This window comes from Anas acuta, chromosome 4 (assembly GCF_963932015.1).
Source record: "Anas acuta chromosome 4, bAnaAcu1.1, whole genome shotgun sequence".
Taxonomy (NCBI): Eukaryota; Metazoa; Chordata; class Aves; order Anseriformes; family Anatidae; genus Anas; species Anas acuta.
Window position 1 is genome coordinate 1,748,735 of NC_088982.1, and position 10,940 is coordinate 1,759,674.

The 10,940-nt window shown below is 59.8% G+C and overlaps 1 protein-coding gene across 1 annotated transcript; it reads left to right on the forward strand.

The window, feature by feature from the left end:
* The first annotated feature begins 1,153 nt into the window (after nucleotides 1-1,153).
* EMX1 (empty spiracles homeobox 1) lies at nucleotides 1,154-10,730 on the forward strand. The gene is given in 4 exon segments (XM_068679507.1): nucleotides 1,154-1,276; nucleotides 1,279-1,510; nucleotides 3,794-3,978; nucleotides 8,894-10,730. Coding segments are annotated over 4 exon segments (708 nt in total). The 3' UTR covers nucleotides 9,062-10,730.
* The last annotated feature ends 210 nt before the right edge of the window (nucleotides 10,731-10,940 follow it).

Genomic DNA, 10,940 nt, shown 5'->3' on the forward strand with positions numbered 1-10,940 from the left:
CTCGGGACGGGCCCGCCGAGGGGGCTGCGCATCGCCCCCCCCCACACACACACCCCCCTCCAGCCGCCTTGGGGAGGGGGGGGGGGGGCCACTTGCACGAAGCGGTCGGGTTTTGGATTTTTTTTTTTTTTTAATTTTTTTTAATGTTTTTCATGATGTTTTTATTCCCCGCGCAGGATCGGACCCGTGGGAAGAGCTTTTGTCCGCCGCTGCCGGCGGCTGGGAGCCGGGGGGGCTCGGGGGGGGGGGGCTGCGCGCATCCTGCGCCTTTTGGTGGTGGTGGGGGGGGCGCGGACGGGCAGGGGGGCGGCGCTGGGGGTCTGGGGGGGGGGGGCTTCACCTTCCCACCCACCCCCTCCTTTAACCCCCCCCACCTCACCGGGACCCGCGGGGCTGCAGCCGGGCACCGAGGGGCTGCGGAGAGCCGGGGAGGGGGGGGCTCAGGGGAAAGGAAGGGGGGGGGGCGGGCGGGGACCCCCTGGCCATCCCCAGCCCCGCTCCCCCAACTTGTGGGCTCGCCGGCGGCGGCTCCAGGCCGGTTTTTCAGGCGCTCTCTGCCTCCCCCCCCCCTTTCCTTCCAACCTTCCCCCCCCCCCACCTCCTCCCCGCCGCCGGCCCCGGCCCCAGCCCCAGCCGCAGCCCCCCCAAGCCCCGCAGGTGAGGCCGCCCAGGCGGGCGGGCCGCCCCAGGTACCGGCTGTATTTGTAGGGCGAGCCGGGCTGGGGCTGCGGGGCTGCGGGGGTGAGGGGGTGAGGGGGTGCTGGGGGGGTGCTGGGTGCGGGGGTGAGGGTGTAGGGTGAAGGGTGCGGGGTGGAGGGTGCGGGATTTAGGGTGTGGGGTGCGGGATTTAGGGTGTAGGGTGCTGGATTTAGGGTGGAGGGTGTAGGGTGCGGGGTGTAGGGTGCGGGATTTAGGGTTTAGGGTGCGGGGGCTGCCGGCAGCCCGCGGGTGGGCGGCGAGGGGGGGTTGTGTGCGCGCGTGTGTGCATGTGCGTGTGTGCATGTGCGCGCGTGGTGTGCGCGCGTGTACCCGGGGGGGAGGTTTCTTGCACGCACCCCACACACCCCACACACACACACACGCGCGCACACGCACACGCAGCCGGGCGCGCACCCGCAGGACCGGCCCGCTCCGGCCCCCCCAGGCGCAAACCATGTTCCAGCCGTCCGCCAAGCGCTGCTTCACCATCGAGTCCCTGGTGGCCAAGGACACCCCCCTGAACACCGACGAACCCCCCCTGCGCCCCTCCGCCGCCCTCCCCTACCCCGGCCCCGGCCCCCCGCCGCCGATTCCTTCCCGGGGGGCTTCCAGGGGGCTGCAGCCGCCGCCGGGCGGGCCCTGTACGGCAGCGCCGAGCTCGTTTTCCCCGAGGCCGTCGGGCACCCGGCTCTGCCCGTGGGACCCCCGCCGCTGCCCCCCCCGCACCCCTTTTTCGGAGCGCAGCACCGCGACCCCCTCAACTTCTACCCCTGGGTGCTGCGCAACCGCTTCTTCGGGCACCGCTTCCAAGGTGAGCACGGAGCCGGGGGGGATTGGGGGGATTGGGGAGGGGATGGAGGGGACCGGGGGGGGTTCAGGGGGTCCCGGGGAGCCCCTCCAAGCGCCGCCGGCCCCCACCTGTTGCTGCGCCGCGGGGCACGGCCGGGCCCGGAGCCCCCCGGGGCTGGGGGCGCAGCGCGGGCGCTCGGGGCTGGGAGCGCGGAGCTGCTGCCCTCGGGACCAGCGCTTGTCCTGCTTTGCCGGCCTTCTTTTGCCTTCTTTCTTTCCGTCTTGCTTTCCTTCTTTCCCTCTTTCTCTCCTCCCTGTCTTTTTTTCTTACTCACTTTCTCTATTTGTTTCTCTTTCCTCCTTTCCTTCTTTCCATTTCCTTCTTTCTTTCTTTCTTTCTTTCTTTCTTTCTTTCTTTCTTTCTTTCTTTCTTTTTTTCTCTTCTTTCTTTCTCTCTCTCTCCCTTTCTTTCTCTCTCTCTTTCTCTCTCTTCTCTTCCTCTTTCCCTTTCTTTCTTTCTTTCCCTCTTTCTTTCATTCTCTTTCTTCTTTCTCTCCTCTCTGTTTCTTTCTGTTTCTCTCTTTCCCTGTTGTTTTCTTTCCTTGTTTCTTTTTCTTTCTTTTCATTATTTTTGTTCTTAATTTCTTTCTCATTTTTTTTAAAAAATCCTTCTTTCCTAATCGCTCACTTTTCTCTGCCTGCCTTCCTCTTTATTCTCCTTCTGTCTTTCCTAACTCCCTCTTCCTTTCTTCTTTCCATTCGCTGTGTCCTGTCTCTTTTTCCTTTCCTTTCCTTTCCTTTCCTTTCCTTTCCTTTCCTTTCCTTTCCTTTCCTTTCCTTTCCTTTCCTTTCCTTTCCTTTCCTTTCCTTTCCTTTCCTTTCTTTCCTTTCCTTTCCTTTCCTTTCCTTTCCTTTCCTTTCCTTTCCTTTCCTTTCCTTTCCTTTCCTTTCCTTTCCTTTCCTTTCCTTCCTTTCCTTTCCTTTCCTTTCCTTTCCTTTCTTTTCCTTTTTCTCCTTTCCTTATTTTTTTTTCCTTTCCTCTCCCCTCCTTTCCCTCTCCTCCATCCCCATTCCCATTTTCCAGCCCGAGCCCCGCCGGCGGCTGCAGCTCCCGGTGCGGCCCCGCAGTGCCCGCAGCGGCTCCCCCGGTGCTGGCGGCCCCGCGGGGCTCTGTCCGGCCAGCCGTCTCGCTGCCTGCTCCTCTAATCCTTTTCTTTCTCATGTTTCCTTTGCTTTATTCATTTTTTCCTTTTTTTTTCCCCTTTTTTTCCACTTTTTTCCCTTTTTTCATTTTTTCCCTTTTTTTCCCTTTTTTCCTTCTTTCATTTTTAAAAATTTCTTTTTCTTTCTTTTTCTTTCTTTCTTTCTTTCTTTCTTTCTTTCTTTCTTTCTTTCTTTCTTTCTTTCTTTCTTTCTCTCTTTCTTTCTTTCTTTCTTTTTTTCTTTCTTTCTTTCTTCTTTCTCCCTCTTTCCTTCCTCTTTCGTTTCTTCCTCTTTTTCTCTCTGATTTTTCCCTTTCTCTCTTTCTTTCTGACTTTCCCTCAGCCTCCGTCTCGTTCCCTCTCTCACTTCTCTCCCGTAGCATTTTTCCTTCTGTCTGTCACTGAATGCTTTGGGTTGGAAGGGACCTTACAGCTCACCTAGTTCCACCCCCCTCACTTTTTTCCTTCTTTCTTTCCCTTTCTCTTTATTTTTTCTTTCTGTCTGTCTGTCTTTCTGCCTGCCTTTCAGTCTTTCCACTTTCTGTATTTTCTTTTTTTTTCTTTGCCTTTTCAAATTTATTTTACTTTATCTTTTTTCTTTTTCTTTCTGTCTCTTTTTCTTTCCCCATTCTCTCCTTTTCCTTCCTTCTTTCTTTTTCTCTCTTTTTACCCCTTTCATTTTCCTTTCTCTTTTTTTCTCTCAGTTTTTTCCTTGTCATCTCTCACTTTCTCCCCTCTTTCCCCTCTTGTCTTTTTCCATCCCTGACTTTCCCATTTGCTCAGCCTCCTCTCTCATCTCTTAGTCCTTCTTTCTCTTTCCGCTCTTCTTTCCCCCCTCGCCTCATTTCTCTCCCTGCTGTTTTTCTTCCCCAGCTCTCTCCGTGCCTTTTCTCTCTCCCCTTTTCCTCTCTGTCCCCCTTCCCCTCCCGCTCTGCCCCGTGCCTAGCTGGGAAGGAGACGACGAGCCGGGTGGGATCACCACGATGCCGGGGGGGGCTCCCATCCTTCCCTACCTTCCCCCAGACCCCAAATTCCCCAAAACCCCATCAGACACGGTGCCGGGGATGCCTCCGCGGGGCCTGACGCTGCCGCTCTGCCCGCAGGGAGCGAGGTGTCCCAGGAGAGCCTGCTCCTGCACGGGCCCTTCGCCCGCAAACCCAAGCGCATCCGCACCGCCTTCTCGCCGTCCCAGCTCCTGCGGCTGGAGAGGGCCTTCGAGAAGAACCACTACGTGGTGGGCGCCGAGCGCAAGCAGCTGGCCAGCAGCCTCAGCCTCTCCGAGACCCAGGTACGGGCACGGCACGGCACGGCACAGCCGGCAGCAGCTCCGTGCCGAAACCGCTCAGGGCCGGGCGAAATCCCGGCTCCTGTCTCCAGGAATCGTGCACGGAAATTGTGCTGGAGCTGCTCAGGTTTTTAGGATCAGGTCGGGTTTTTTTTGGTGATGGGGAGCTGCTGCTGTTGGCTGAGCAGTGTTTCGGATCAAGATCCCCTGCAGCGGGGCTGGGGCTCGGGTAGGGACGCAGGTTCCCCCCCGCGCTCTCGAGTCGGAGACGTTTTCCAGTGTTATTCCTTGTTTGCTTGGGTGTTTTGCTGCATGCAAAATATGTTTTTAAAAATCTGGTGACCAAAGCAGAAGCGGTGTCACCCCTCTGGCAGAGAGCTGCAAAAATCTGTCTTAACCTGGCCCAGTTTTGGGGTCTGCGGGCAGACTCAGGACAGTGCAAAGAAACGTGCCCGCGAAGGGTGCGCGCTCCCAGGGCTTCTTTCAGCTGCAGCTTTTGGATTTTAGGAAAGACATCGCACAGGCATTTGGCCCTCAGTGTAGGAGATGAGGAAGGGGGGTGAAGGTGAAAGGAAAAGTGTATGGTGCCAGGGGAAAAGAGGGGAATTGGGGCCGAGCAGCCCCGCACGCTGGGTGCGCTGCTCCCAAAACCCTGGGCGAAAGCACCCCGCTTCTCCTAATATCCAGCGATGGAGTCAACGAGGAGAGTTTCTGCCAAATTCTGGCTGTTAATTTGGCTTGTTTTCCATCTTCAATTTAATGGAAAATAAAATAATATCCATTCCACTGCAAACTAAAGGCAGCGCCGTGGGAGTTCCTCGCAGCCGCTGCCTTGTCCTCGCCCAGGCTCTGCCGGCTTCGGCGCGAGCAAAACCTGCAAATGCAGCCCCGTGAGAGGGAAGTTAGCAGGGAAAATTCCCTGTAACGGGGACAGCGGGCGGCCACAGAGCAAGGAGATTTAACCAAAAGCAGGCAGCCGGGAGGACGGACCGAGCCCCGTGAGGGCACCGTGTTTGGGGGATGCAGCCCCGAAGCGGGGCACGGCAGGAGCTGGCACCCCGGCTCCATCCCCTCTCGCTTTTCTTTGCTGCTTCGGCCACTTCTCGGGGCTGAAAACGGTGCTAAGAAAAAGAAAAAGAAAAAAAAAAAAAAAAAGCTGAAAGGTCAAAGAACAACCAGCAGCTTGCCTGGGCGGGAAGGGCAGCTGCGGGGTGCCCGGGGGCGCTCAGAGCCCCTCGCATTTTGCACCATTGCCCCGAGCCGAAAGGCAATTTCTTGGGAGAAAGCAGAGGTATCTGCCTCTAAATCCGCCTGCATAAACAGAATCGCAGCGAGAGGCAATATATAAATGTATTTTTTTACACAGTGCAGCCTGCTTTGTAGTTCTGTATCTCCTCGCTCCGGGGAAGCTGCGGCACCGCCGGGTCGTTGCGCATGGGGGGAGCCTCGGCCCCGGGATCAGGGCGCTGCAGGGAAACCTCCTCCCCACCAGTTTTGTGCCTTAAAATATATCCCCATATTAGATATTGTTTAGATATATTTATGTGGATAAATACACGTTATATAGAGGCATTTTAAATATTCTATTAATTACCCAGAGGGAAATAACCCAGCCGTGTGGTGTGGGACCGGGCACTGACTGAGCAGGGCTGGATTCGGGAGAGGCAGCCAGGGGCTGCTGGTGGTTACCCAGAATATTTCATGTCCTGTGACCCTGCTGCTGTCACCTCCTTGCTTCAGGGCACGTGCAGGGGATGCTGAGCCCCACAAAACCCCCTAAAACCACCCGGCGTGCTCCGTGCCATGCCGTGGCATTGCCCCAGGCGTGCCTCCACCCGTGGCCAGTGCCCCGTCCCGTGTCCCAAGCGGTGTGTGGATGAGTGGATGAGTTTTTTGTTTTTTTTTTTTTATTTTGGAGCAGTGCACAGGGGCTCTTCTTTTTCAGCCTATTTTCCCCTGCAAAGGGCAGTTTCATGGTGCTGAGCTGGGTCCAGCCAGGGAGCAACACCTGGAGCAGCCCCAGGGGGAGGTGAAAAGGGTACCAGCGCCCTCCCCAAAGCAGGAACCGCCTTGGGCCATGGGGGGAGCGGTGGGGACAGGTGATTAACCCCTTCCCAGCCCTCCTCCCACCAAGGTGCTGGGACGACAGGCAGAGGAAAAAATAAAAAACACACAAAAAAAGGGGTTTTTGGAGAAAAGGAAGCGTCAGCGGCAAATATAGGGGTGTAGTGGGATGACGCCGGGGGGGGCACGGCGCAAGAGGAGCCGGCCGCGTGCCGGGATGACGCAGAGGCGTGGGGACAGCGTGTGCCACGTACCCGGGCCCATGGGACGCGTGGGACGTGCGTGTGTGGGGCTGGTGCGACACGGGGAGACGGCGTTTGCGTGTGCCGGGCGGCGTGGGACAGGACGGGACACGGGGACTGGGGCGTGCCAGGCGGGGCGGCGCAGGCGGTGACGGCGCCGTGCCCATCGTTGGTGGCACCAGGCCGCCCCGGTTACCCGGTTTCGCTGGCCCACGGGTTGGGAAATCGCTTTGCAGAGTGGATTTTGCGCAGCGAGGCCTCGTGCGAGATTCTGCACGCCGCAGGCTGAGCCGCTCCATCCCCGGCAGCACGTGGAGAGCACCCCGGGGGACACCCCCCGCGGGGTCCCCTGCCCAAAGCGCCGGGCTCCTGCCCAGCTGCGAGGTGTGGGGGGATTGTGGCCATGCCGTGGGTGACCCCACAAGCCCTTCTGGTGTCCTGCTTGCAGGGCTGGCTGCCCCCAGCCCCCGTGGGCCGCAGTGGTGCCGGTAATCATTGACAGAGCAGCCCCGTGACCGTGTGGATGCCTGGAAGTTACGGGAGGAGAAAGATGGGACGCAGATAAACCCGGAGAGTGGCCGTGCTGCGGTGCAGGGCAGGTGGGTGGGCTGGGTTCTGTGCACCCAGCTGGGGCTGCAGCTCCTGGGGGAAATTTGGAGACCCCCGACAGCTCCGTACCGTGGGCCGTTCGCTCTCCCCGGCTCGGATTCACACCGCAGCAGTGATGTCCCCACGGCAGGACACCTGGAGGCTGGAAAAATTGGGGTAGGGGAGGCAGTGGGAGCCTGGGGGCCTCCAAATGGGACAAGGTGGCAGCTGGGGACCGTCCCCATCAAATGGCTCCTGCCTTGTAGGGGTGCACAGCGCAGTTCCCCTGTCCTGTCTGGGACACGAGCCAGGGGCACGCTTCTTGGGCACGGAGCAGCGAGGTGCCGAGAAAGGGCAATCGCTTTTGGGGTGCTCCCTTCCCAACCTTTGTGTCTCTCTAAAGCAAACTCCCGAGTTTTGGGGTGTTTTTTTAAAAGAAAAGGCAGCGTAGCCTGGCTGGGGCTTTGTGGCATCGCACCGGGGGCTTCGTGCGCTGCGCTCCGGTGGGAGCAGCACTGCCTGCGCCACCGGGGTCCCAGCTGGGGACCTTGGAGGTGCCAGCACGGCACGAGGAGGTGACAGCACGGCACGAGGGGGTGGCAGCAGGGCTGGTCCCTGGGTCACGGCTGCTGCAGAGCTCCTCCAGCTGAAAGGCTGCTGCTGGAGCCTCGTGCTCACACCCACAGCATCGCTCCCGTCCTGGAGATGCTGGGGACACGCGGCTGGCCCGAAGGGTTGGGGACAGCCTCACCTTGCCTCGGGAGGATGTGGGAGATGCCTCGCCCCCAGCTCTGATTGCCACGGAGCCTCAGCCAAGCAGCTCGATCGCTTTATACCTCGGTTTCCCCCGCTCTACCCCAGGGATAAGGCAACTTCCCCGCTCCCAGAGGGCCGGGAGCTTTAATTAAAGTTTGCAAAGTGCTCCGCGGTGGGTGAATGAAAGGCGCCAGCTCGGTATTGTTTGAGAAATGCCCCAAAGCGAGGAAAGCGAATGGTTTGAGTCCCGGCCGGGGTTCCAACAGGCGGTGGTGCCATAAAGCAGCTGGTTCGGTGCAACGAGCACGCCTCGGAGCCACCGAGCGGCCCCCTGCGCGCCGGGAGGGCTTCGCTCCCCTGGGAATCAGGGGCTGAGGGATGACCTGGGCCTGCTGAGAAACCCCCCGGAGCAGGAGGCGAGCACGGGCTGGGAGCAGAGCCCGAGGAATGGGGCTGAAAGGGGGCACAATCCGGGACGTGGCCGCTGCAGGTGATGGCTCCCACCCCGCTGCGTCGCGGGGCTGGCATCGGCGGCCGAGCAGCGGCACCTAGTGTCCTGCCAGGGCCCACGAGGCTGGGCAGCATCCTACAGCACTGCTCAGCATCCTACAGCACCCCACAGCATCCTACAGCACCCCAAAGCACCCCACAGCACCGCCAGCAGCTCCCTGCACCGCCGAATTCCCGGCTGCTCTCAGTGCCCGTGGTGCCGCGTCTGTCACCGGAGCTGCCCCCGAGCGCGGAGACGCCACAGCCTCTGCAAGCTGCTGGGGCAGCCTGGTGGTGGAAAACCTTTCCTCGCACCTAAATGCTGTGAATTTATCCTCTAGGTTAGCCCCCTGGTTGTTTGAAGTCTTTGAGAGCCTCAGACCCTGCCCTCGGGCTTTTGCGCACGAGGGGCGCAAAGCGACGGAGCCGCGCGATGGGCTCGGCCCCAAAATGCCCGTTATTGCCCCATTTTAGTGGCCTGGGGAGGTGATGGGCTTGGTTGGGCTGTGCCTAGAGATGAAGCAGGGCCGGGAGCTGGTGGTGCCACCCCAACCCCAGGGCATGATGTGTGGGGCCATCGGGGACACCCACGGCACCACGGTGCTGGGCACCTGCTCCCATCCTGCGAAGCGCAGCAGGGGAAGGGAAACTGAGGCAGGGCTGGGACCTCTTTGTGGCCACTCTGGGGGGGAAAATGGAGAAATGGGAACCGCTGGGGTCAGTGGGAACTCAGTGGGAGCTCACAGGAGATTGCCTGTCCTCTCCTCGCTCTCCCCCAGGTGAAAGTGTGGTTCCAGAACCGGCGGACGAAATACAAACGGCAGAAGCTGGAGGAGGAAGGGCCGGACTCGGACCAGAAGAAGAAAGGCTCCCACCACATCAACCGATGGCGCCTCGCCACCAAGCAGTCGAGCGGAGAAGACATCGACGTCACCTCCAACGACTAAGGCAGGGACAGGCTCCTGGTGCAGCCACCATGGAGAGGAACCCGGGGGACGAAGGGGGGACACGCGCGGCGGCACCGCCACGCGAACTCTAGGGACGCCAGCGCCCAAAGCCGCCGCCGCCGGTCCTCCGGGGGCCCCGCACCCCGTTCCCCCCCGCCGCCCGCGGTGCCCGGGGCATCCCTGGGGGGCGCTTTTTGGGAAGCCCCCGCCCGAGCCGAGGAGGAGGAAGAGGAGGCTGCCAGGGCCCCGCGCCCCGGGACGCGACCGCGCATCCTCCTCCGCGCTGGAAGCCGCCCGTCAGCCGTGAGCTCGACTCAAAACGTCCTACCTAGAAGCTCAATGTGCCCAGCCCTGTTTTTTTTGTTCGTTTGTTCTTTTTTTTTTTTTTTTTTTGGCCTCCCTCTCCCCCCTCCTCCTTCCTCTGTCGTCGTTTTGTTGTGTTTTTTTGTTTTTTTGTTTTTTTTCCTCGTTCCGTTCCGTTTTTACACGGTTTCGTTTTAATTTATTCTCTTCATTTTTTTTTTTGTGCCCGTGTGCGTGCGTTCAACCCGTCGTAGGTAGTCAGCAGCTGTAGCGTGTGTGTTAACTGCGTGGAAATAAAAAGCAAAAATGCGCTCCAACCCCGGCTCCTTGCCTCCGCCGCCCCCCCTCGCCCACCCCAGGAGCATCCCACGAGGACGTGGCCACCGAGACGCCGGCGTCACCGGCCACGGGTGGCGTCCCCACGGTGGTGGCATCGCCGTAGGGTGAGGACGGTGGTGGGAAAACAGCAGGAGAAGGGGGCAGCTCCCGGTGGGGGCCGCGCCGTCGCCGGGGGGGCTGCAGGTATGCCAGGTATGCGGCGGCTTCGGGGCTGGCAGCCCCCTCACACCTGCGCCGGGGATTGAATGTCGAGGGAGAGGCAGCCCCAGAGCGAGCAGGAATGCCCCGGTCCGATGGAAAACGGGGCGCTGGGGGCTGCCCGGGGACCCCCCCCGGCTCCAGGCACTCGTGGACCCCCAGAGGGAAAGAAGAGGGGATTTGGGGTGAGGGATAAAGGTTGGGCACCCTCCTGGGGTCTGGGGGCTGAAGGTTGGGCACCCTCCTGCATCCCACCTGGGTCTGGGGTTGGGTGTTTATAATAATTTTCTCTATATAACAGGCAAATATAATCATTATAGATTCTATATATACAAATCTGTGTATATATGATATATACAAGGCCATATAAATATTATTTGCTCTATACAAATATCATATATATACACACACATATATATATAGGATAAAAATTGCTGCTCTTCGGGACGGGGCAGCCCTCTCCCCACCTGCAGGAAAACACCCCGTCCCTGGAGCAGCCCCCCCAGCCAAGCAAAATGATGAGAATTTGGGTTTTTTGCTCGTCTTTTCAAGGAATTTGAAGGCCTGCACCTGGTGGCACAGCCCCCCGGGTCCCGCAGCCCCCTCCGTTCCTCCCCGCCTGGCCCCCGCGCAGCAAGGACGCCCGCGAGAGGCGGCGAAGTCTTTAAAGATTTTTTAATTCCAGACACGGAGAAGTGTTACATAAAGTGTGGCGGTCGAGAAATCCATCGAGAAGGTTAAAAAGAGGCCCCCCCGGGGGCCGTGGGGGGCCGGGTGCGCGCGGCAGCGGCTGGAAGACGTGGCCGGGCGGCGATGCCCGCGGGCTGCGGGGCGGAGGAGCCGACACGAGGCAGCCCCAGCGACCAAAAAAAAAAAAATCCCATGGCCAAAGGGGACGGCTCCCAAAATGCGGGGAGGTGCCAGGCTGCGGGTACCCGACGGTGCCAGGAGCTGATTTCGAGGCTGGATTTGTGGGCTCCTCATCCCAGGGCATCATCCGCCCCGGCACCGCGGCCACCTGCCCTCGCCTCGCCGCACA